The sequence below is a fragment of the Astatotilapia calliptera genome, chromosome 11 (assembly GCF_900246225.1).
Source record: "Astatotilapia calliptera chromosome 11, fAstCal1.2, whole genome shotgun sequence".
Taxonomy (NCBI): Eukaryota; Metazoa; Chordata; class Actinopteri; order Cichliformes; family Cichlidae; genus Astatotilapia; species Astatotilapia calliptera.
This window is the reverse complement of record NC_039312.1, coordinates 27500847-27528265: the sequence shown is the minus strand read 5'-3', so window position 1 is coordinate 27528265 and position 27419 is coordinate 27500847. Positions and strand designations below refer to the sequence as shown.

The following is a 27419-nucleotide window of genomic DNA, read 5'->3' as shown; positions in this document are numbered from 1 at the left end:
CTGAGAGAAATTTGGACATTTTAATGGGAACATCTGACAATATAAAGCAATCCAAAACATATTACAACACAAAACGGTCACAGTGTTTAACCTCGACGTGCCTCTGACAGTCTAATTTAAGTGCACTTATTTTTGGACTGTTACAGTGGAATGCATAGTATTGCACAGGAGTTGTTATTATGTTCACCACCTGCTGTAGTGTATTATTGCGTAGTGTACATCATTCTTGTAATGCTGGATTGTGACCAGGAGAGGGAGGTAAAACTCAGCTTAACACCTCCCAGTAACAGACACCCATTGTGCAAGCTGCTGAGTGAAGCTGCTTGTGGATTGCAGCTGGTGAACCTCTGTCGCCATCAATCACTCTGTCAGTAACAGTTTCCACAACTCAGTTTAACCACATCTGTATCTCGTGCACTTTATTCACATATTCATGAGTCCAGGTATAGAATGAGCTCCTGAGGTGGATCTTCAACAAAATCAGACCTTAGACAACAGAGAGGGAAACACAGCCCTCTTGCGCTGCCTGCCTAGAAGCAAGGATTGTAAATTCAAAAGTTAATAACGACTATGCTCGTCTGTTGCTGTGACAATAACATCCATCCAAATCCGCATGGACACTGCACTGGAAGCCACCAGAAAGAACAGACGGTCATATGTCTTCACACAGAACGTCAGACTGGGCCGTGGTGACTAAAAAGAAGGCACAGACAATGAAACCGTCATCAGCTGATGAAGAAGCAGCTTTTTTTTGCTTAGTGGTAATGTTTTTTTTGTTTTGTTTGTTAAGATATACCAGTCATTTTGGACACACCTTCTAGTTTAATCGTTCTTCTTTATTTTCATGACTATTTGCATTGTAGATTCTCACTGAAGGCATCAAAACTATGAATGAACACGTGGAATTATGTAGCAAGCAAAAAAAGAATTATATATTCTCCAAAACAGCCCCCCTTTGCTTTGATTGCTGCTTTGCACACGTTTGGCATTCTCTCGATGAGCTTCATAAGTCATCTGAAATGATTTTCCAACAGTCTTGAAGGAGTTCCCAGACATGCTGAGCACTTGTTGGTCATTTTGCTTTCACTCTGTGGTACATCTCATTCTGAACCATCTCGATTGGCTTTATATCAGGTGACTGTGGAGACCAGGCCATGTGGCGCAGCACTCCATCACTCTCCTTCTTTGTCAAATAGTCTTTACACAGCCCAAAGGTGTTTTTGGGGTCATTGTTCTGATGAAAAATAAATGATGGTCCAACTAAACGCAGACTGGATGTGATGGCATGTCACTGCAGGACGCTGTGGTTGCCATGCCGTTTCAGTGTGCCTTCAATTTTGAATAAATTCCCAACAGTGCCACCAGCAAAACATACCCACACCATCACACCACCTCCTCCAAGCTTCATGGTGGGAACCATGCATGTAGAGAACATCCGTTCAGCTTTTCTGCGTTGCACAAAGACACAGCGGGTGGAACCAAAGATCTCAAATTTGGACTCATCAGACCAAAGCACAGATTTTCACTGGTCTAATGTCCATTCCTTGTGTTTCTTGGTCCAAAAAAATATCTTGTGCTCATTGCTTTTCATTAACTTGCGATTTCTGAGGCTGGTGACTCAGATGAATTTATCCTCAGCAGCAGAGGTGACTCTTAGTCTTCCTATCTTCCTGTTGTTTCCCTTTACTTAGCTGATTGACAACTATTAGAATCATGGCAAGAACCAAATAGGGCTGTCAGCTGTGTACCAACCTAATTTCTGCACAACACAAGCCTATTAAGAAGGCAAGAAATTCCACAAATGAACCCTGACAAGGCACACCTGTGAACTGAAAACCATTCCAGGTGATCATGAAGCTCAATGAGAGAAGGTCAAGGGTTTTCAGCACTGTCAACAAAGCAAACAGTGGCTTCTATCAAGAATCTAAAATGCAAGGTATATTTAGAGTTATTTATCATTTTTTTCTTTGCTAGATCTATCTCTCTATCTGTATAGATAGATACCATTAAATGAGAAGGTGTGTCCAAACTTTTCACTGGTAGTGTATATCCGAGTAAAACCGCTGCCCAGCAGAACAAAAGTCTGGTAATAAGAGATTAATGTTACAATAATGTTTGTACTTTTTAACCATCTTTCTCATTTCTGTCTTGCAGCATTAACTTAGCCTCTATTTGTTGTATAAGTGCAGACTGATAATCACCTGTTTCACACAACTAAGAAAAGAACAGGATCTTCTGACCACAAACTATTTCCCTGAGGATTTTCTTTTCCTCATTTATTCCTACATGGTGAATAAGGTCACTGTAAGTAAGAGGGTTGACACTATTACTTTCTTAGAAGATGCCTGTGAGCACCAAATAAAAGTCTTACTAAGCAGTACTAATGTTACCAACAACCTACCTTTGATTTCTAGTCTATTCAAATATGATGGTACATGTATCAGGTCATATCATATAAACAAAACTATTTGGAAATATAAGGTAGCAAAACAAATTTTGTAACTGGTTTACATACTACAATAAACTCAAACGCACATGTGTGTACCTGTGATAGTCATCTTAATTCTACTTGAGTTGTTTTGTTTGTGTTAACTGTACGTTTCAGGAGAAAGAAAATATTTATTGGACTTCCTCTCTGCGCTATTGTAATATATTTAATAATCATTATAAATATTGGTCCTGAAAACATTCTGCAAAGAGATTCTAGAAATATTTTTTGAAAGTGTTTTGGCGGATTTTTTTTTTTACCCCCCATGTTTAGCAAAGTCAAGAAATGACTTTAGAACCTCTACAAAATGAGTCCAGTGCAGTTTAAGCTACATTTACAAACTGTTGCCCTTCTGATCCAAGGTCTGTGCTCAGGAACACATGAAAAACTTCAGATTTATTTAAAGTCCAGTTGTGTAAAATATGAGAACTCACAGAGGTGCCTGTTCGTAGATGGTCGTAGTAAACTTCCTCTATTGCTTGGAAATAAATGACTCCCTTTAGCTTCCTTTCATCACAGTCTGCAGCAAAGGCAAAAAAGGAATTTTAGAACATTAATATTGAATATTTAAGTCAATGTGAATTTAAAAAAAAAATAATTCCTTGTTCTTTCTTCAAAGCACAATAAAACGTAAGAAAAAATTTTTAAAAAATGTTTAGAATAAAAACTTTGATGTGATGTAATCTTATAATAAGTCTGACCACCTCCTAGCGTGACAGAGAAAGGTTCATTCAAACAAAGAGGCAAACACAGAGTCAGCGAGCACACCCCTCCAACCAGTCTAACCTGTATAGTAGGCTAGTCGTCTGTGGTCCATGTCAAACAGGAACCATCTCTTCTTCCAGGTTTTGACCCTCCCCCCTCGTTTGGTCAGGAAGCCCGCACAGCGTCGAGACGTCAGCCGCAGTTCCGTGCAGCCAGTCACTCCATGACCCAGAGACTCCACATGGGCCCTCAGGTCAAAGTTTGGAGAGAGGAAGAGGGGCAGGCTACGCTGCTGGAAGACAAATGGACTTTAAAGAAGCTTGAAAAAAACAAACAGTCAATTTACCATGATAAACTGACCAGTTCCTATTGGAGTTTATAGTGGTTACACTTGTTTTGGGTCCCCAAACCCCAAGGATGAGATGATAAAAATGTAAATGTCTTGGTTAAAGATGCTGGAAGTCAGTTAGTTATAAAATCATGAAAAATGAAACAGAATAACAACAAAACAGGTGACATAAGCGTCAAAGCTTGCATTGTCTTTTGGTACCGCCATAGAAACATTTTATCCATTCGCTTCTGCTTCTCCTTATCAGGGAAGGAGTCAGGGTACCCGGAGAGAACACACGCAAACACGGGGAGAACATGCAAACTGCACACAGAAAGGCTGCAGCCAGTTGGTGGATTCTAACCTCTTACTGTGAGGCAACAATTCCCAAAACTAATCTAACAATCCCGCGTTAGAGTTTCGTGGAAACTCCTTGTATTGTGGGTAATGTCAGCATCAGGTCTCGACAAGAACATCGAGAATACATGGATTAAAAGGACTACATATGCGTGTCTGTTGCATTAGGTTTAATCATTTTACAAGGAAAACAAAATATTTTTCACTAACTTATAGTTTGAATTTCATTCATACCTCAGAGGCGTTTGGGGAAGAGATGACCCGTTGTTGCTCTTCAGGTTCTGGCTCTGGTCTTTGTGGGGTCTCTGGTTCTGGTGGTTCTGTTCTGGAACAATTAAGCTCTCTTTGTCTTCTCTCCTCTAACAGCAACCGTTGCTGATCTTCCTGAGTTCACACGCACATCAAAACAAATTATTATCCAAACCATTTCCAAGGTAACACAGTAAGACGGAAGCGACACTGGTTTAACCCAGCTCGAGGTATGCATGCAAAAGCATAAAGGAAACTGAAATCAGAGTTACACTCTAAATCCTCCCATTCCTTTTTTGAAATTCTCCGAAACTCTCATATGCATGCACATTTTTTAGTCTCTCCAACTGCCAGTGCTACAAACATGCATTACAAAACTCCAAACATCTGCTGTCTACTTTCCTGGAGCTGAGTGGATGTCAGTAATCAGACAGGCGTATCTAATTCAGTGTGTCGCTGATGATTAGAGGTGTCAGCGAGTGTTTCCCACAGCAGGTGACTCACCCGCTCTCTGAGCAGCCTCTCTCTCTCTGCTTTGGCTTCCCTCAGTTTCTTCTCAATCTCAATGAGATCCAAAAGGCATGGACTGTAAGAAAAAAGTAATAATATAATTGAGTACAAAAGCTTTATACAGTTAGTTTAAATAAAAAAAAATATTCTTTAGAAAATGATCCAATTAGCTGTATTTGTTTAACAAGTTATCAGTAGAATTAAATGGACATATGAAGCATAATCAACCAGACTCAAGCTTATCATCAGCAAAGATTGAGCTAGTGTTTAACAGGATGCGACAATGCAAAAGGCCAAATCATGACATGTGCTACATCATGAAGTATTCCTGAAACCCATCATGTAGTATGTCCAATACTATTCAATGAACAGACTTGTAACACCAGTGCAATCACCTCAACCGACACCTAACCTTATCTTCTGCTGCTGCGCAAGCCCCATGTTCATTTGCAAATGTTTTATCATTAACAGCCAGCCCTACACCCATTTACTTCCAGTAACACAACAAAGTACGCCTTCAACTGTTGCTGCTGTTGTATGCAAGTTCACAACGTGTGTTGCTAATAAGCCAAAAAACATAAAATAATCTGGTCATTTTGGCCCAATCTGAAATCCATCCTTTGACCATTATTCCAACTGGAAAAATTTATAATGCAATATAGTAAAAATGCTCAACCAATTACTGAATCTAATATGGATAGAAAACAAAACAACAGCCGTGGGAAAATAGTTAATAGCAAAATGCGGTTGCTCCCACTTTGATTTTACACCCAACGTGGTTTATATTGTGTGTTCGTGCAATTTTGGCCTGATTAAGAGGGTTTCTTGTTGCACTTTGCTGCCACAATGTGTTTGAAAGTATCCTAATTTATCAAAAATGGTTTTATCTGCTATAGTAAAGACATAACAAACAGAAACTGTGGTCATGGAGCAACCTGATGCCAAGTGGTTATAGTGCCTTGTGTGTCTGAAAATATACTTGATGACCACAAACCAGGACCCACTAATTAATAGTGTCAAATTATATATATACATATTTTTTGTATTAAAAATGTGAATTATGGCGCAAAAACCCTTTACATGCTACATTTCTCCACTCAGTGGGCCAAAAGAATAGCAATTAAAATCCATTCTGGTTGCATGTGAATATAATTACCTAGTACATGAATGTTGAAAAATGCATTAAAGAACCCCATTTGCTTTTTAAAAAGTGAAGACACTGACCTGGCAGCACGAGAGCTTGTTGTACTATTACATGGAGTTAGGACTCCACCACCATTGCTGGCCCCAGGTCTGTGCCCATTGCCATGCCCACTGCTATGCCCATTGCTCAGTCTATGGGACAGGACAGGGGATGTGAAAGCCTCTGGGGCCTGGCTGTCAGGATGCATCCTTACCAGCACTGAAAGTGGAAGGAAATAAAAAGAGACATGTGAGAACAACATGCATTGGTCAGCATAAATAGCTTTTTATAAGATTCGGCATGAGAGAAATCCGTCATGTGGTATCAAAATGTTAACTCACTCATTTTATATTTTACATACAAGAAGAGTCAGATATGATTTTCAGGAAGAGACTTAGAGGATTAAGAAGAAGAGCAAACTCCTGACAAGACGTGACATGACCCTGAAGATCCGGCTACTATTTAATGACAGATAGATGGGCATGTGAAAAACAGATACTACTGGGAAGATTTAAGGCTTAAGTATATGGATGATTCTCAGGCTCATCTGGTCCGCACAGGCAAAACCAATGTAATAACGACCTGCCAACTCTACTGACACGCCTTTGATTTGACTAAAAGGGAGGGAACTGAGCAAACAGACCAGACAAAATGAGCACAAGGGTGCAGAGAGAACATGTTTATTGTTCTATATCACAAACATCTCAGCCTGAGCAATCAGGAGGACAAAGTGAGGTAGAAAAATTGGACTCACCTTGTGCTGACACCGGCCTGTCGTTTAGTCTGTTATTGCGATGCGAGCTTCGTCTCCTGGGCAGACTGACACCTTCTTTGCTTGGATCCTAAAAAATAAAAAGACAGTGTGCTTAAAGTACATTCAAAACACAGACACTGTCATCTCAGATCTTTCTGTTAGCTATCAGCACATGTTTTGGAAATCAGTAATTGAATTAAAGCACAAATGTCAATTATGACATTAGACCAAATGATGACATTAACTGTTGCAGAAACAAAAAACCAAACCTGTGTGACAAGCTGCATACCTGCGGAGGCTTGTGAACCGTCAGAGGAGAAAGAGACATCATGCAGGGAGCTGAGCTGGTGATGTCAGACCAGTCGGTGAGCGGCTTCTTGTCTTTGCGAACCTGTTTGAAAGCCAGGTTTAAATTCCAAACCTCAGTAAAGCATCTGTGATCAACACTGGCTACAGGGTACAAATACAATCTGTTCATTTTCACCAACTGTAACCATAAAGCAAAACACGTTCTCAACATACCACATCTGCCTGAGAATTAAAACTTCCAGGAGGGATTGTAATGAGTTAAAAAATTATCACAGCTCCACTATCTTCCCCTCTATCCCTCCCTCTCCCTGCTTGACTCACAAACACATGAGCAATTCAGTCACTACATGCAGTCCACTGTTTAACCCTTGTCCGCCTCTTTCACTACTCAGCACAACAGCACATGCTGGCAGCAGAAGTGTGGCTGTTAAACATCTGCTGCACATACATCAGTGTTGTTTTCTAAGGGATTTGATAAATATTCAAAAGCTTTCTTGACACAATACAATCCAACTGTTTTCACAAATAAATATACAAACACACAAACAGCTCAGAGCACTAAAATTCCCAACACATCTGTGACAAGCAAACCACATCCTGCATGCAGTCATATTAAAGTCATACACACTTGGCCATGTTGTCTGACACTGCTTCTCCCTCTCTCCTCCTCTGTACTGCCACTCCCTTCTGCCCTCCCTTTTTCAGTCCCCTCTCTTATTTACAACAGCTGATGAACTTCACATTAATCCAGTTTCATGACGGACGCTATTTTAAAGACCCTCAGTCACACAAATCAACTCGAGTGCAGTCATTTTACTTACCAATCGCTGCAAGGATGTGAAACTTCTCCCAGCTTGCCTTCTCTCTCTCTCAGACATCCACACATTCACAACTGCAGCACCCTCCCTCACGTTGCTTACTCCTCCCTCTCTACCCCTTTCCCTCCCTCCTTTTAGTCTGAGTTAATCTCGCTCTCTCTTGCTCTCTCTCTTTCTCTCTCCCTTCCTCGCTCACTCTCGCTTCCTCCCTCTGCTTGTCTCATTTTCCCTTTTACTCATCCAGATCTTGTCTCCTGCTCTTTTTTTTTTTTTTTTTTACTGGTGCAATCATAACTCCGATTAAATGGAAGCCACTGACTGACAATGAAAACACATAACACATGACAGCGTGGACTATACTCAGAGCTGGATAGATGTTTCACGAAACTGAACTGAAAAGAAAGAAACGGGTCATGGACACATGTTAGACTTTCGGAAATCTTTCACTACTCACAAGTGATTTAGAGATTTGGATCCAGCTTTAGTTTTGCTAGCAGTGCAACTCTTTTGATCTTTGTTAAGTTGTGCTCAGATTGAATAAAAACATATTTATGCACTTAAGGAACTGTAACCAGTAATAGAGGTTGGTTAATTTGTTTCAGGTTTTTAATACCTAACTTAATATATAGGTTTATGCTACTGCAACAGCAGCATTTATCTGGAGTCAATCTTCTCTGTACAATAATATTGACTCTTGTGTAACTTTGTTTTTCTCTTTATTGCCTCACGGTGTTAATATGTTTTCTTTAATCTGTTAAATGCTCTACTTCAATCATTAACTAGCCACCAACTTTCTCTGCTGCTTGGTTCTAAGCAGTTAATCCACAGTTTGCCTAGGCTTTATTTAGTGCCTGCTGGGGCTTGAAATAAGGCTGATGAGAATGGTGCAAGTGAACCAAAAACTGCCTGAAAAGTGTAGGCTTTGTCTGTACGAGGTGGAAGCCCAACTGTTAAGGTGAATTTGTAGAAACTGTCAGGAGTAGATGTGGGTTTGAATTTCTACCCTTTAACAAGTCTGGGAGGTTTGGCAGTTGGCCCACCATCCATACAAGTCAAGTGAATGCCAATGTGGTAACCTATACAAATGTTATACAAATTCAGTAGTAGTAGTGGGACACCAGCTCAGGGCTTCCCCCCCGAACAGGTTTTAAAGTTATTTTTAGACCTTTTCAGACAGATAATGCTTATTGGCTTTATGTAGACAAGTACGTTAGAATGAATAACCTGTTCATTTGCAGCAGTTGAAAGATATTAAAGCAATGAGGGGATCTGTAGGGTCATATGATAGCCCTCTGCAGGTTTGTCACTATGAACTGAAATCTGCAGACAGATTCTGTGCTGCTTAAAAAAACATTTAACTCATATCTGAACTCACTTCCCGGTTTACCTCGTTCACTATACTTTGTATAACAAACACTCATCATAAGATTCTTAATTAGAAAATTTCAGAAAATTAGAAAACTGTTGCTGGCCTGCTGGGTCTTGATTTCTGCTGAGATTGTGGGATGGTGGGATCAAAATTTGGTGTAAATAACATGAAAGCATGGATCCATCCTGCATTGTATCAGTGGCTCAGGCTGCTGGTACTGTAATAGTGTAAAATCTGCTGTAGCTGTATGATGATGCCATCTCTATATGGGGTGTTTCAAGCACGTTGTGGAATCTATGCCACCAAGAATTAGAGGCATGACGATGTCAAATGTAAAAAATTCAAATACAGCCATCGTCATTAGGAGGAGCTAGCTGCCTGCTGTGCCTTAACCAAATAATCAAATACTGCTTCCAGCATATGAAACATCAAGAACAGACAACACAAAAAAGAAATAAACAGATTGGTAAAACAGAAAAGTAACAGAACTAACAAATGTGGCCATCGCAATAGAAACTACACCAGTTAAATAAAGACCAAAAGTTAGTAAAACCCACAGTATGACAAATCCCACATACCATTTGGGTGTGTATGAGCTCCCTCTTCTCTTTCCTCAAGGCATTCATCTCTCTCTCTTTCTCCTTTTCCATGTCCCGCAGCTGTCTCTCTAACCGTTGGACTTGCTCCTGAAAATTCAGACAATCATTCCCATCAGTGCGGACTGGATATGGCTTCCTGTCCTCCAAGATAATATCACGTGCTGTAGCTGATTCATGTAGCTGTTCTGAGTTTACCTTATCTTTTCATTATGCTGTGATGTAATATTGAGTAAATATCCCCCGATGTGACAGTGCGTATGTCGCTGTGAGTAAATACAGGTCACTAAGCTGAGTCCATCTCTTCAGCCGAGACACAATGCAAATCAAATGGCCATTTTGCAAGTTAATGAGAGGCACAAGACTGACACAGGAGAGCAGGACTGGAGAAGCAACTTCAATGAATATATGGCTGATATAAAATCACCACTTTAGGGCAGTAAGAGTGAGAGATGTCATGTGCATCGAGGCCACAGTGCAGCTGAGTCAACTAGCATCCCTCTCACACAATCCCAGCCTTCATCTCCGGGGCTGCGCTCCTCCTCCTACATTCTGAAGCTAATTGAGAAACAACTGAACATTATTTTCATCATCTATGTTTATGGAATTGTAAATGTTGGAAGGAAGAACAGCTTTTTGGAACAGCCAGCATTGAAATGTAAGTCAAGACTACAAAGTAACAAACTATTAAGAATTTAAGTTTAGTTCTTTTAGCTATCCTAGCATGTCATGTTTGGTTGGTTCACTTTGAAATATCTCAGCAATTACTGACATGCAAAAAAAAAAATTTCCCAAGAGCATTAATCCCTCTTTGGTGATCCTCTGACTTAGAATGTCAGCAATGTTGTTTTTGTGTCATTCTGTGTAATTGGTGCGTTTCTTTCCTTTTATAAAAAAAATATTGGACATAATCTGTGAGAGAGTGAGACTATTCAGAGTATAGAAGACTTCTAAATGAGGCATAAGATCGTTAATCACGTTAACTCCACTCTGGCACACAGTTTGGCTAGTCAGGATGAGTTTTCAGTTAGTGTCATCATCAGGTTATATTACGAAGCACATGCTGCCTGCTAAAATCAGCATGAGATCATTACTGGGGTCTGAACATTTAGCTCAGAATAAGCAGCACCCAACCATGATAGAAAAATGACCTGACAACACAGAAAAAAAATTGCACTAGGAATTAAGGCAGGGGTGGGCAACTCCAGGCCTCGAGGGCCGGTGTCCCTGCAGGTTTTAGATGTGTCCTTGAACCAACACAGCTGATTTAAATGGCTAAATTAGCTCCTCGACATGTCCTGAAGTTCTCCAGAGGCCTGGTAACGAACTAATCATGTGATTCTAAAACCTGCAGGACGCTTCCCATCCCCCAAATAAGAGTATGCACACCCAACGTGTCAGTTGAACAATTGAATTTAAATTCAAGTGCCAACATGTTACAGATCTTTTGAAACTGCCATGGGAATCCTGATCTGAAGAGTTTTGTTGGTTTAATGTTGCTCAAGGGCAGAATAGCTAATCTCTTAAAAAATACCCTCACAAATAAGCATGATTTCAAGCATTTTTAGTCGACAATATTATCTTTCAGTCAGGATTGTGCAACCCTTCTTTTTCCATATCTCCTCATCTTCTTTAATCTTTTCAGACTCTCCTAATCATCTCTCCTCTTTTGCTTCCATGTGTTTTGCTCTATAATTTTTCACTCATGGTGGCCTGATTAAGCTTCTTGTATAGCGCTGTGCGACATAATCAAGGTGACGTTTTGAGGTAAAGAGTACAAGCTCGTGCCGAAAGAAGAAGAACAAGCCTTAAATACATAAAAACAAGCATGAACTGTAACTGCAAAGAGAGGTTATGTGTACAGCAGAACAACCCATCTAATGTGGTGATTAATGTGATTAATTTCACTTTTAAAGTGCAACAGCCCTGAAATGCTATCCGAGTCAGATTTATCACTTTGTTGTTTGATGCCAACAACTCTGTGATTATTGTTGGAGGTTTGTGGTTCTTCTGTTCACTTTCTGGTCGGTCTTCTCCTCATTTTAACTCTCAAAAAGAGGAAAACAGATTTCAGCAAAAGCTAGGAGCATGGTGCAACACATTTTAGAAAAAAAAACCCACAATCTTTATGTGTCTCTAAAAGAAGCATGGAGACTGTCCAGACTGTGATCAAAAAGAACTGGGTCCTGTTTCTATAGATCTTTTGGAAAACTGTTGTACTGGTATATATTCAAGTGTTAGCGGTTCCTATCATTTCATCCACTTATTGTATGCACAAGTATGACATCACATGTCTGCACTGATGCGGAATTTATGTGAGAGTAAACACTGAAAAAAAAGCATGTGACCCTGATAACACTTCAAGGAGCAGCTGTGTAACTGTCTCAAAAACTATCTCAAAGACGCGCTGTTTACCTGTGCAACGTTGACCAAAAGCTTCTGGCATGAGATTTCCTTTTCAAGCTCTCCTTCACTCTCTCTCTCCTTGCATTTGCTCTCATCCTCTTCAACAATGCCGGTCTCTCGCTCCAGAAAATTAAACTCCCAATCCTCAAAGGCCCGAACTGATGCCTCCATCGCCTCCTTCTCCTGCAATGAAGACAAAAAAAAAAAATTGTGTAAATAAAGGTGCTTTTTTATTGTGAACTGCTTGCTAAAATGTGTCTTGTTCTGGAGCCTAAGAGAAGGTTTATGAATGTAACATCCCCAAGAAATTTATGTGGGAAAATCAAAAGTGAATGGATGGAGGGAAGATACAAAACAATGCCTTTGGCACTCTAGTACAACAATAACTACTGAATGAATTGACTGGTTGATTGATGGAAACATTCCATCGTTCTGTTTTATGCAGTCCAGTCACTGGTTTTTCTACTTATATGCTTAAAACAATAACCCCCCACACATCCAGATGTTAGCACTGTTAGCACCCTTATTTAATACACCAATCAAGATTATAATAATAATAATAACATAAATAAGAGTGAACTCTTTACTGGATTTTTTTAGTGCAGATCCATGTATGAGTATGGTCACCTTTAAAGGTTGATTCATGCTCTTACAGAGATATTTTTAACTTTGTGCAGAACTTTTTAAAGTTTGGCAAGCCTCGTTCCATCGTCACTTTACATGACAAAAGAGTTTACTAGAGAGAAATCAATCGACAATGCTACACTTCCTTTGAGAAGTAGTTTAACACCTTTTATTACACAGCTAGTAATATCAAACTGACAATTGCTGGCACAATGCTGCTACTCACAAATGCCAAATTAGCTTATTTATAATCTCCAGGTTATTTGTATTTCTTTATTATCATGATCTCACAATACTTCTCAAACATCTTGTTGTGACTCAAACTTTTTAGTGTACAATCAAAAGACTTGAGTACGTACTTATGTGGACAAAAAGTTAAGTGAACTTAAGAGCTTCATTATTCTCAAGGTTTGGCAACCGGAGGCACACTTCCAGTATAAGCACAAAATTCAATGCTTCACTGCCTATTGAAACACTCAACGGCCTCACTGGAATGCCTGCTCTCTTAGTGCTGTGCAACACGTACTTAGGTCCTGTTTGTGTGCATGTATGCAGCTTTTTTTCTGTGAAGCAACTTGTGAAAAACCTGTTTTCTAGAAGCCCTTTCCAAATAAATCCGACAAGTTACCACAGAAAGGAACCAGCTACCGGACAACACTAAACCTGTCATTAAACAATGCGATTTAAACAAAAAGGTTTCTCATCTTGTTCTGTTACATTCACAGGCAAAACACACATCCTGTGTTTTGTTTAGGTGTGGGTAAACATTAGCACTTCAGGTTGAACAGGTACTGAACAATCACTCACTGTATTCAAGACAATATTATGTGCAAGACTCAGCGCTGTCAACACACCTTGTATCTGTGATATATCAAAACAGCACACCGAGCATTAGCTGCAGTTTTATGTTTTATCTAGATAACTGCCATCGAGACACAACCATTGGGATGTTTTTGTGTCTCTCTATATTTAAAAAAAGGCAGGATTAGATGTTTAAAAACAGAAAACGGAAAAGACCCAGATGTGTTTTTGGGTGGTACTGGAAATCTTGAGCATACAGTTTTTAAAAATGATTTACAGCCCACACCCTAAAGTAGGAAACAGACGTTTGATTACCACAACTTCAAGGAATCTTATCTGGCTAAAGCCCGCTGGTCAGTTTTGTGTTTGTGTTTAACATATTTTGAAGAATCATCATTGTAGATGAAATGACAATGATGCTGGCTCTGTTGGTTTTGCAGATGTTTTGATTGAAGAAAGAAAAAAAAAAAGAACACTGTGGATCACCCAAATGACTAACTGTAACTGTCATCCTCCACCCATGCTGAAAATGTCCTACTCGCCTTCTGTAGCTGCAGCATTAGCTGTTCTCGCTGACTTTCTGGCTGACTTGGGATCAGTTTCTCTTTTTCTTTGCACCTACTCTTCAGCTCCTCCACCCTGCGTCGCTCCTCTTCCAGATTCTCTCGTTCCTGCATTTACAGAGAGTTAGAAAAGAGCGAGCAAAAAACTGAAATGCAAAACAAAAACTCTGCCTGAAAAGAAACAAGAGCAACAGGTCTATTAACCTTTGTTTACAATGAGGGCTGGATATATTTATCTTGAAAACATGTCACATGTTTGACATCTAACGGTTAATGCATGGGAGCTGACTTATCACTGACACGATCTTGTGTTGACTTTAGCTGCACATTACTGAGCCTACATGCCAGTTTCTTCTGGGGGTGTAAGTCCTACACTAAGACACTCGAAGTCTAGGAGGGCTTGAAATATGAAGGTGTGGCATTGGAGGTTAGGGGTTAAAAAAAAACAACCCATAACATCTGCCAAGTTTTAAGTATTTAAAAAGAAAAAAAAATACTAAAACTGTATTAGATAATATCACATGTATCTTTTACCTTTTGTCTGTCTGTGTGTTTGTGCTTCTCTCTTTGCCCGGCCTCCTCCTGTAGATCCTTCAGCTTCTGCGTGTGTTTGTGCAGCCGGTCCTTCTCTGTCTGCAGCTCTCCTTGTAGCAAAGCAATCTCCAGCTGCAGCTAAGAGGGTAGAAGACGCGACCGAGGTGAATCATACTGACCTGACCTTATGCAAGTCAGAGTTAAGCATTCCTTTATCGTGACTGTAGTGGAGTTTGGAAACGGCGCTGCAATTTCAATGTGCATGCATCAGCAGAAACATCAAAACCACTTTTACAAGTTTCGCAATTGATCTGATAATTCCAAGTCAATTTTCTCAATCAAATAACTGGAATAACATGTTAACCCTATCAGCTCTTCAGCGACTTTATCCAGCAGTTTTTTTGCACGGTGACATAACATTTTTGTCCAGATCATGTGACATGCTCACCTCAATGTTTAGCTCTTCCTTCTGCTGTTCGATCTCTGTGATTCGTTGTTGGAGCACGGAGGGTGATGGCAGGACCCTCAGTGAACCCACCTCCAACTTTTTAATGAAGGTCTGACAGAAAGCAGGAAAAAGAATGAGCAGACAGAGTGACCACATGCAGGCTGTTAGGCTGGGAAGGGCTCAGACCAGCAATGATGATTCATTGTTTTAACCAGAATTAAAAGGTCTAACAAATGACTACATCACCACCATAGACAGCTTCCTCTCCCTCACCTTCTCGTTCTCTGCGCTGCTACTTTCTGTGTCAGACTCTGCCCCTGAGGAGGCGGGACTCTGACCTTCAGTCATTCTGGTGATCCACGGAGGCCGCAGACCCTGCTGCCACTGACTCCTGGAGTTTTCCATATTGTGTTGGGGCATTTCTATAGTCTGAAACAGAGGAGGGAGTAAATGAGAGCTGGAGAGTGTGGGGTTGGAGGGGTGTCTGGTTGACTTTAGTGAGTATTGTAGTAATCTAATATGCTGCATGGCTGAAGGTGTGTGAGGGATCAGGTGACAGTTTGCTGAGGGGATAGGATGGTTGAATAAAGCAGCATAAGCAGAGAAATCCCCTCCAGCTTCCAGAAAACAGTCTGTGAAAACACCTTGCTTTGAAGAGTGGAAGTGAAAGAGCGGAGTTAATATCCTATATGCGTGGTGGTTTGTGGTTGGGTTTCAGGATCTCTCTCTTAGCGAAGGACTATCAGCGTGTGTAGACACAAGCGTGATAAACAACAGTATGTTCTGCTGTAGCTTCAATGGTCATCAATTACAATTTGAAAGGAGCAAGATCAGAAAAGGCTTTGAAGTACTGTTATATTGTACTTTATCTTCTCTGTCACATTCATGTGGATTTACTGAAGAAAATATTGTTACGTACAGAGCATATGATGTGCTACATCAAAGAGCTTAGGAACATGTCAGCCTACAATATCCTAATCTCTTCATTATGTTTTGTGCTTTCACCCTCATCTTTGTGGTCTCTCTCTCTCTACACACACGCACAAACAAACCCTAGCAGAAACACCCATGTGTGCACAGGCCAAAACAAATTTGTGGGAAAATACTTTTGATTACTATTGTCCAACCTTTTCCCACCATCTTCTCTCGCCCTCTGTGCCCTCTTCCTTTCCCTCCATGCAGACCTTATTAGGTTGCAGGGAATGCACGCTGAGCAAAAGTAGAGATAAATTTAAGCCAAGATATGAGCGAGAGCTTCCAAACAACCACTGGCACACTGACATCCAGAGGGGGGGGGGAAGAGCACTGGGGAGGGATGAAAGGGCATGGACAGAGAGCAGCAGAGACCAGCAAGGGGGTGGCACATCTCATTTCTAGTGATATAATGGATGGAAAAAAAGCTGATGTGTCCTACATGTGGCTATAGATTACAATAATGTTCATACAACAAACATGTTACGTCTTGACAGTGAAAAAGTAGAATTTGCACCTTTAAAATAAAGACTAGATCACTGTGACTCATCTACCTTTTTAAGAATGTAGAGTGGTCTGTGGAGGAAACAAATAAATGTGAGCGTTATCTTTTGATGGGGTATGTATACAGGGTATTTCCCTAAAACAAGCTGAAACTGCACTTTCCGTTTCAGGAGTGATATTTTACCACTTCTGGTACCTAAAGGAGAAATGTGACTGAGGACTATTAATGGTCTGTGATGTGTGTTATTTTCCCCGTGCAGTCACAGTTTACAGTATGACACTGATATATAGGCTCCCACGAGACAGAAGCTATTAAAAAATAATAATAACAACATACATTTTACATGAAAACAGAAAAACAAACAAATAAAAACACCAAGAACCAGCAGCCCAATGAAAGGAGGTCCAGACAACTAAGCAAAGTAACAAAACTTTGACATAGATTGAAAGTTAATTAATATTAATATTTTTGTAATATTATGTGCATATGCTTGATTACACAAACATTTCTAATTAATTTTATGTAACAATATTGAATAATTAAACAGTTTATTCACTAATGAAGTCATCTATTAAGATAGTGATTCAGCATTTGTCAGGACAGGATAACTATGTCCTGATAACCCCAGGACAAGGGTGGGCAAGAGTATTACAAACACCCAAAGATCCACCGACATATCTTTTTTGGCTGACACTGGTCTGTAATCAAATCAGGCGGAATATGCTGGTGTCAGTGGCTGACAATTAGCTGTTGTGAAGAGCTAAAACAATTTAACACACTTAAGTTATTTTAAACATTTCCTGAAATGGTACAGTATTAAATAACAGAAATATAATAATAATTTAAAAACATATTAGTTTTAGATTTTGTTCAAATTGTTGCTTTAAACATACGTATCAGCCTAGAATACCTACAAGCACCTATCACCATAATGAGTCTTGCACAACACCTCATTCAAGACCTGGGCCCTGTGCTTCGTACGTCGCTTACTACATCCAAGATCAAATGAAACATCCAAGACCAAATCATCGCGCTAACTCTGAGCTCGCTATTCCGGTTCCCCGAACACACCTGTTGTTGACGATTAGTATAGCTGGATGAAGTAATGTGAGATCACTGGGTGGCCCAACAGGGGCTACGCATCGATAGTAGAAACATTGATCGGCAACCCTCTGATTGGTCGGCGAAAATGTCGAAGGAGCGCGCTCGGTATTTTTCGGCAGCAGAGCAAGAACTCTTGAGTGAGGGATTTCAGGAGTTTCAGAGTTTAATTAAAACGCAAGGGAACACTGCAAAGGCTGCAAAAGCAAGGAGAGAGGGCTGGCAGGAAGTTGCTGACAAATTAAACTCGTAAGTAATTCAATAATAACAATAATAATGGAGTGGATTTATATAGCGCTTTTCAAGGCACCCAAAGCGCTTTACAATGCCACTATTCAATCACTCTCACATTCACACACTGGTGGAAGCAGCTACGGTTGTAGCCACAGCTGCCCTGGGGCAGACTGACAGAAGCCAGGCTGCCATATTGCGCCATCGGCCCCTCTGGCCAACACCAGTAGGCGGTAGGGTAGATTTATCATATCACACCATATTATCCAATATTATATTATAATATGTTATATTATATCCCCTTTCACATTAGAGCCACAACAGGACCCACTAGAACATGGGAACAAGTAAAAGTGAAATATAAGAATATTCTACAGAATGGTAATATTTATCACTTATATTGCTTTTAGTCTCTTGGAAAGAGACCCTGGAATAATCTGTTTGTTTGTTCATAACAGCAACCAAGAAAAGGGCAGAGGAAAAAAAAAAGACAGGTGGTGGTCCTGCACCCCCTCGTCAACAAGTTGGTTAAGTGAAAAATCGATATCTCTCAATGAGCACACTGTCGCGCTGAGCTAAAGGATCCTGTCTGTCCCGCAATATACGCTGAATTCTGAGGACTCTCCTTATCAATCTTGCACCTTCCGCAATGGGTTGCTCGCGTAAACGGACAGGATATGACTGCGACAGACTTCCCAAATCCACCTTCGCTTTTATAGCCGTGGTCTCTCATCTTGATTACACGAAGTAATTTGCAATTACTACTCTGAAATATGAATTACATCTATAATAATCACATACATGTAATAGAATGTTAATAGTACATTTCCCTTTTTTAGGGAATGACCTGTATGTATCTGTATGAAATCAATAAAAGGATCAGGTGCTGCATTATCTTTAGTTACATTGATGTTATTTATTTATGGTGAAACAGTGGTGGAATATCGCTGTTGCTTTCGTATGAATGACGCGGACATACCTGCGTGGCCGCGATCTAATCCTGTTTACATAAAGTAAACCTGCTCCCGAGCAGGTTTACGCTTACGGCTCTGTTGCTATGACAGCAAGTCCCGGATGGGCTTCGGGGAACCGAACGATCCAAGATCACGCGAAATCGTCAACAATCTCATCCAGCTAACTCACTTAGCGCGGTACGAAGAACAGGCCCCAGATTGATGAAATGTAAAAAAAAAAAAACAAAACCCTGAACATTAGAGGCACCATAAAAGAAATATGTATCCTATATTAGACTGGACTACATAAATTATTTGGCCACTAAATAGGAGTAAACAGGAGTAAAAATGCAAGCAAAAAGAATTAAGACAGTATGCTTTGTATCATAGTTCGGGCAATTACAGTAACACACAAAGAGAGAAAGTTAATGTGTAAAAAGTTGGGTCCTCGCTCTCTGATCCTCTGATATTCAGTGAAAGCTGTCAATTTCAGGGAAAACAGGACAGGGAGAGCGTCACAGTGAATTACATCATAATCCAAACAAACATTAGTGCAAGTGTTTGACCTCTAACTAAAGTCCAGCAAGATACCCTATCAATGCTAGAGCCAAGACATACAGGAGTAAAGTCCAGGCCTCCATATTAACACGGTGGTTTGTGTAAATAAAACAATCAAAAAGGCAAAAGAAACACTAATGAAACAAGATGGAGCGAGACAGTAAAAAAAAGGGGGAGCAAAGCTCTGCCTGAAAGGCAGATCAAAGAACAAAGCAGAGTTTTGTGCCCAAAATAATTGGACTTGATTACGGGGAGGGGAGCGCCTCTGGAGAATAAGATGCCAGAGAAAGAGAGAATGACCGGAGATGCAGTTCAGGATCAAGTGGGATCGTGTGTGTATGTGTGAGTGTGTGTGTGTGTGCGTGTGTGTTATGTAAGGAATCCCCAGAGCAAAAACAAAAACGTAACCCTCAGAAATCGGCCTGATCATATACGTTAACTTCTATCGGTGCAAAGTATCAGTCACAGATCATTTATAGCCAATATCTGATTCACCACAACACAAACAGTGTGAAGGGGTTATGCCTGTTTGACAACATATCAAGCAGACATGAGAAAAATGCTACTCGTGTCACTTTATCTCACACAGCATGTGTGTTCACTTCAGAAAAGTTTTATCTTGCTCTTTTACTGTGATGCTTCTCACTTCGTTTGATCCCAGCTTATCCAAACAGAAGTGAGTCAGTATGTGGGTTTGTGTCCCGATTCATGACTAACCAGCAAATTGGATTTTTTCTGGAACATTTCATTTGCTGCCACTGCCTGTAATTTCAAGAACTTATAGCAGTTTTGGTATGTGTGTGCTCCTGTATGCTGGAAGCAGCTAACACAGCCTTGAGCTACAAGACTTAAGCGGAGATAAGGAGGTCACGGAAAACTGGTGAGCTCACACCTTTCCAATCCTGCACTCCTTCAATCCCAACCAATGCTGACTCACAGCACATTACTTGAAGATATTTATCAGACTTTGCACAGCTCCCTCTGGAGCCACAAAAGCTTTTATACAACTTGTCCGTGTATGCAGAAGCACTCCCAGCGAGTTGTAGGAGACTTTGCTTGTAACAATCTGTGGAGTTTCTCATTAAGTCTGAAAGCCGGAGCCAAGGTAACCTGATGATGTCATAAGTGCTGTTTTAATCAAACTGTAAATGAGTCAAAGTTGATATTATATAATGTTGAAATCAATAATGCTCCACGTGACGTGTAAATTGAAGAATAAAATGTATGCCTCTGACCCACTGGTTTAACAAACAAAAGCTAACCTTATCTAAATTCAAATAATCTGTTCCTGAAACTGGAATATTTTTTCTTTTGCTTATTCTTCAATTCAGCCGAGACTGGAGGCCACCCAGGGTTCTGCTCAAGATTTCTTCCTGTAAAGGGATCCTCCCAACCCCACCACCAAAACAGGGACTGAAAAGATCCCCACACCTCCCCTTGGAAGTTACACGTTCACTACGTATACACACATTTCACACACATGTGATACTTTATTATTGGCTCAATCAGAGTCACGACATAAACTGAACCTTTAAGAACTGTAATACCAACAGCTTAATAAAACAGGGAGAGCTATGTCTGTCAGTAAGACCTTCTACTATGTGCATGTGTCAGTGCAACAAAATGACTGGCTTGTATGTTTTCTGTTTCAGCTTTGGATCATATTTAGTAGCTTTGCTGGATTTCCCTCCATAATAATAATAATGTAAGATTTATCTGACATGTAAAGTGCCCTAAGTGACTGTCATTATGAAGTGGAGCTTTATGGTTAAAACTGAATTGAAAAGAAACTGAATGACGCTATTCCTCCCTCTCCTCCTTATCGGGGTTCAGGTGTATAAGCAGCCACCTCCTTTAACTCATTCTAGGGTACACTGAGGCATTCCCAAGCATGCTGAGACACATAATTACCCCACCATATCTTGTGTGGAGAGATTATGTCTGTGTCTGTTCCAGTGCCTTCTGCCTGGAACAGACACATGCCCAAAACACCACATATAGGAGGTGTCCAGCAGGCATCCAAGTCAGATGTTTGAATTACCTCAACTAGCTCCTTTTGACATGGAGTAGTAGCAACTTTACCCTTTCCTAATGATTAAGCTCCATCCGTTAATTGCCATCTTATCGTGGGGGAGGGGTTGGCGTACTTGCTTGATCCCAGGAGCTATGTTTTCTGGGGCAATTTGCCCCCCAGTAAGGTCTAAATTGGTCTTAGGTGTGCCCAGACTAAGAGGCATTCAGGGGGGGAAAAAAAAAAACAACCTTAGGAAGAAGTAGTCAAGGTCAACTACTAATCGGCCTGCCATAGGGTTATCATTGCTCCACCCCAGAGCTTCATGGACTTGGTTCAAGGGTGGGTGCTTGCAGGGGAGTGGTTGTCAGGCCTTAGCCTATGGAGTCTGGCCAGGAACAGCACAAAAGCTGTGCATCCATCAACTGCAGGAGGAACACGGAGCACAGAGGTAATAGGAGTTTGATTCCTTTTTGATGGTTCTAAGGAACTGAATACAGTACATAGTGTGGAGGAAAACCATTTGTTCATTTTGACTCTAAACTCAGAGCTGCCTGTGACAGGTTTACAATTCATTCCAATAACACTCCAAAATGACCTTGTCCTCATCCGGACCCCTCATTAGTAAGTGGCTAACGAAAAGTATGGGGATAACCACAGTGTGCACAAAACCATAAAGTCAACACTGACAAGAGCAATATTCCACTAGCTGTTCAGGACAAAAGAGCTCTGACCATGGCATGCCCTGTGTGGGTGTGAATGCTGATTACAGCCTGTCACTGTGTGTTCAATGCAGGAGAACTATAGTTTAAAACGTCACATGAGCAGCATGTGAGCTAAAGTGCCTCGTATAGAGCAGGGTAGCTTACAATGCCAAATTAATCCACACGAGGAAGGCTTAGAGGTGAACTCACTCAGTTCATTCATAATAGTATAACAATGCAGGTCTGAGCGATAAAAGTGCATCAGCTTCAAACTAATTTTACAGACACAATTAAAAAAAACTGAGAAGCCAGATCCTTTTGAATGAGTAGGAGCTGACCCAGCTTATACAGTGACAGTTTGATTTTCAGCAGTTAATATTTGCCCAGGCAAACAACAACTGTAGGGAATTTATAGGATTTTATATACTAAACTGGGTATGATCAAAACACCTACCTGTGCAAGTTTTTAGAGCAGAACAATTAAGAAGAAGCAATACTTTTAAAATTTAAACTCAAAAACATCATTAATTCTGTCCATTTAAAGGATCTGTAAGTTATAAAATCAGTTTGGCTTTCCAAAATATACATACACTGTGACTTTACACTGCATGGTAGCGTCTTGTACATTGGCATGACACAAATCAGAAGTGCATGTTCAATGGCCATCATAAAAGGCTTCTCCAGTTAGTTGCTGTCTCTCATCTTTCGAAGGAAAAACATCAAAACCAGCCATTAAGCCTTGCGACCTATTAGGACAAGTCACATATTCTTTTTATTAGCCACAATTACAGGCTGTGGCTTCGATCACACAGTCCAAATCACCAGACCTTATAGGGTTCTGCTCAATGGCAAGCCTGACATCATTACATCACTATCTTATTCATAGAAGGTTTCCAGAGAACAAAAATAAATTTCCTATTTTATTGTCAAAAATGTAAGCACAGAAGTCCCACTTTTTACCACTTACTCGCACTGGCCCTGCTACACTCTCTGGCTCGCAGCAAAGGAAAAAACAACAACAAAAAAAACACTTAAAGTGATGGTCTCATTTTAGAAGAATGAATTTTGGTTGGAAAATCTTTTGTTTAGTGTTCCAGTGCTGGCTTCAGCCAGAGTGCAATAGGTACTGCTTTATATGTGTGCAATGCACATTTTAAATGTTTATGCACACTCATTAGCCTTCATGAAGCAGAGGAAAAAGTATTTGTGGACATTTGGGCCAAAAGCCTACTGAAATTTAACAGAGTGAATCCTGTGGATGACTGCAGCAATCTCTGGATCTGCTGCATATGGCTCCTGCTGGCTCAGCACAGAGGACCCGAAAGCTGTCATCGCCACACAAGTTTCTGAGCAGGAAGAGCAGGTGAAAGCAGTCCTGGCCGTCACCCAGCTGTTAAGTGTGGAGCGGTCTATCCTGCCTGACACCTGGGTTGGCAACGCATATAACAAAAGCAGTGATGCAGCTAAAAACAACAACAACATAGACTTCTGCATCTGAATTATGTATTTCACTTATGAAAAATGGGCTGACTAGAGAAGAAAAAAAAACTGGGAAAAGCAACTGTTACTGGAAATCTCACTGCAGAACCACTGTTGTTTACACATTCCAGTGGAAAATTTCTTGACCAGCTAATGTCAGGTTTAGCTATTTTTTAGTGATGGCAATGGGAACTTGACAAGATGAAGCTTTTTTAAAATTAGTTTCAGTTGTCATTCGTACTTTCCAGATTGTGCGAGGCATCCTAGAGAATGAAAATGCAAGGCTCTTCTTCAGAACTTGGCTTCGAGATCAGAAAAAAACAAAGTAGAACAAACAGATAAGTGGTTTCTGTAGCCAAGTATGGGCTCAATTTTAAATGCTTTAATCCAGTGCCAACACTATGACAAAGTATTGTTGCGAGTACTTCAAATACTGTGTTTGAGGGATAAAAGATATCTAATATAAGCTCTCTAAACAATAAAGGAATCTATCTAATATAAGAAATAAACAGACAAGATTATGAACTTTCCATTTAGCTTTTTTAGCCAATATTGTTTTGTTTTCTGAACTTTCATATGGGTTTTTTCTGCTTGTAATGAGCCCTAACTGAGCAGAAACATGGTGAATTATTTTAAATCAGGATATTATTCAGAGGTCAACATTATTCTTCTCACTTAAAGATAGTTTCAACAAGTCAACCTCTGTTTACTGAAACACAACAGCTGAAATCAGGAGAAGGAGAGAGCACATTATAAAAAGTTGAAAAATATATTGATGCATCATCTTCAATGTAGTGCTGCAACCGTTAGTTGGGCAATCAGTTGGTTCTAAGCTTTGGTAATTTACAATAAGTAAACAAAAGGAAAGTAAAACTCATGTGTCCAACAAAATGTGGATTTTCCACTCTTCTCGGTTTTTAGAGTGTTCGTAAGACTAAAACTTTACTGCAGAAACTGATGAAATTATGATTGTCATGTTACATTTCTTTTAGCCAGACTTTAAAAAAACAGATTTTGGATTTTGAAACCCACGTGTCATGATGGCAAGAATCCTCATTTTCAAAATCCTGATTTTGTGATCACTGTCACACAGTGTATTAGAAGACATTACTAGTAACACCTGAGCTTTGTCGCAAGTTCACAGCTGCACTCAAACTAAAATACTGTATATCACAAACAGAAAGCACGCTTTCTCTTAGCCACACAGCCATCTAACTGTTGCCTTAAATAAGACCCACACATTAGAAAGTCAAAGTATAAAGCAAATGCAGGCATTAAGGTATAATGTGAGAAAATCTCTCAAGGCCCTTGTGATTTATCTGCTACTGTGTTTCAGTTCCTGGCATCAAGGCAAGTTCAACTGTATTCACAGCAGTACTTTGGTCTGAGTAAACCTGTGGGAACTGTGATGCAAGGAGTTATCCTTTAATGACTACCCGGGACACTGGGCTCAGACACAGATTTGTCAAATGTGCATTCAGACAAAACATGTGTGATTGAGACTGGGGAGTAAAAGCCAAAGGCAGAAGACTCCAGACAACAAATCCTCACAATCCCACCTCAGCCCGCTCTCCCACCCACTGTTTACTTTGAGTGCTGATGGAACGATAAAAGGGGAGGTATCCCCGGGTCGTTGTAAACAAAAAGGGGAAATTTATATAAACTCTGTGAAATTTATCTCAGAGGACATTGCTTTGGATATTTTTAAAGATAAGACGTGAGTCAAAGCGTGGGATGAAACATTACGAAACACTATCATTTTATTAACGCAGCCCAGGTTTCAAGCAAGAGGACAGTTTTGCTTTGAGGAAACTGTGTTAATTTCTCTTTTGTTCTGAGTGGAGAGATTATATACTCTAGAGATGGTCGCTGGTAAGTTGGTAACAGCACAGTAATGTCAAGATTGAGGTTTAAACACAGCCTGCTTAAGGCTCTCTGCCAAGAGCAAAAACTGTGTGCTGGAGAGGTCTGCTGACTTGCTGCTAAACAACAAAACCGATTCAAAAACAAAAATACGGCTCTTACCTGATAAACGTGGTCCAACTTCAGCAAGACATGCGGGTCCTCTGACGAGTCATAGCATAGTGACAAAGCCGGACTAAGTCAGAAGGGAAAACACGAGAGGGGGGAAAAAAACAGCGAAGAGTCACTTCAGTAAACTTTTTTTGAACGCTGTTTCACTTTCAGGTACTGTCAGCGTTACTTTGACCTCGCCAGCTGCTGTCTCTGTTAAACCGACGCTCACTTTATCGCATTTTTTCTGGTGTTTAATCCTCACCTGGTTTGATTCAGTCCCTTCCCAGCAAAAAGAAAAATAATGACAGATGAGCGCGAGCGGTTTGTCGGCACCAACAGGTGAAAGCACGCGGAGGAGGGCGACGACAGAGAAGGCGGATGCCGACTAATTAAAGTGTTAAGGCTAGCGGTAGTCACAAACCAGTATGCATACCTTTTTTCTCGACAGACCTCACACCCGGTTTCTTCGCTGTGGAGACCTCAGGGAGAGTTTCGTTCAAGTCTGGAACTGAAATGGGATTTCTATTCTGGGAACTGACCGGGTTTTCTCATTGTGGAGTGATCTGGGCATGCTGCCATACTCTGCGAAGAGACTACTTAAATACATTTGATGACATGCTCCTGTGGGAATAATATAATAATACACTGATACAGAAGAGGCTGAAACAACTGCACAGGCTCCAATTTAGTTCTGAGAAGCATGGTCGGATTAACTCCCTAGGGGGGGCCTAATTTTGTGACAGATTTGTCCAAATTTGTCACCAAATTCATGAAACAGCCAGTTTAATCTAATAATTTGTGCTTCTGAACAAAAGTTGTCCAAACTTGACCCCCATAGTTTAATTTAACTGAACACAAGTTTAATATCTATGGTGTCCAGGTATACAGGGTGAAGAATTTCCCCTTTTGAAAAGATTTTTTACACCCTCTTAATAAAACTACATGGTTGGGTTTTGTACATTTAAAAACCTCGGTATGATCTTGTGATACTTGGTTAGGTTCAGAAAAGAGGTCGTGGTTTGGGTAAAAATGCAACAGTTGCAGTTTTTTCTTTTGAAAGGTTTATTTTCTTGGTTGCCAGGGTGACACTAGACCACTGCAGCAGGCAAGACATTTCATACTTAAGTACATTAGTCTCAAAGTTGTGCTTAATGTAATGAAAAATAAAAGTGGCAGTTTATGTGCATGTACACGAATAAACAGATTGCTTTTCCATTATTGTTTTGAGACTTTCTTGAACCTGCACACAGATAATAGATACTTCATGGGGTATGATAGCTAAGTAATTTTGCTTCATTTGATACATATTTCCAAAAAATTAATCAAATTATTTAAACCCAAATCATAAGGAGGGGTCTCTGGTCATCTCTACATTTTGGTAGCCTACCCTTGCAGGGTAGGAAAGGAAGGCTTCGTTTTGTTATAATATAGAACAAAGACATAAAACCTCCATAAAGTGTCATCAGAAGCATGTCAACAGACCACAGGGTTCTACATGATCTCGTAAAAGTTATTCTTTTATTAAAGTTGATTAAAAACAGGGGCCTTGGGATGCCAATATGTTCACCAGATTTTGGGGTGTGTGGAACACAGGAATCATAAAACACTAACACATAAACAGTTTAAAACTACATGTTCACACTTTAAATTCCTAAAAAGGTTCCTGAAAATAGTCATACATATACAAATGATGACCATCAAGACACAAAGGCTCAGAAACTTAAGCTTGTGCTACAAAAAATAACCCATTGACCTAAATCACTGTGCATATGCAAAAACATATGTAGTACTGTAAGAGCATATCTATGTCTGCTTTCTGGCAGATTTCTACTCATCCTTGTAGAGAC

At 40.2% G+C, this 27419-nt stretch overlaps 1 protein-coding gene across 6 annotated transcripts; it reads right to left on the bottom strand.

Moving 5' to 3' along the window:
• Positions 1 to 7: 7 nt before the first annotated feature.
• Positions 8 to 26407, bottom strand: phldb3 (pleckstrin homology-like domain, family B, member 3). 6 transcript variants are annotated; one of them, XM_026183676.1, is made up of 17 exons: positions 26006 to 26407; positions 25582 to 25654; positions 16170 to 16251; positions 15316 to 15471; positions 15043 to 15153; positions 14595 to 14732; positions 14040 to 14168; positions 12082 to 12255; positions 9649 to 9756; positions 6864 to 6965; positions 6575 to 6662; positions 5862 to 6039; positions 4632 to 4713; positions 4113 to 4262; positions 3275 to 3482; positions 2923 to 3008; positions 8 to 693 (listed from the first exon to the last, which is right to left on the bottom strand). In XM_026183676.1, exons 3-17 carry the CDS (start codon positions 16218 to 16220, stop codon positions 559 to 561), a joined length of 1896 nt encoding a protein of 631 aa, XP_026039461.1. In that variant the 5' UTR covers positions 16221 to 16251; positions 25582 to 25654; positions 26006 to 26407; the 3' UTR covers positions 8 to 558. The 6 variants fall into 6 exon arrangements, with proteins under 6 accessions (XP_026039461.1, XP_026039460.1, XP_026039462.1 ...); XM_026183675.1 differs by having other exon boundaries at positions 3275 to 3485; positions 26006 to 26405; XM_026183677.1 differs by lacking the exon at positions 16170 to 16251 and having other exon boundaries at positions 3275 to 3485; positions 26006 to 26401.
• Positions 26408 to 27419: the final 1012 nt, after the last annotated feature.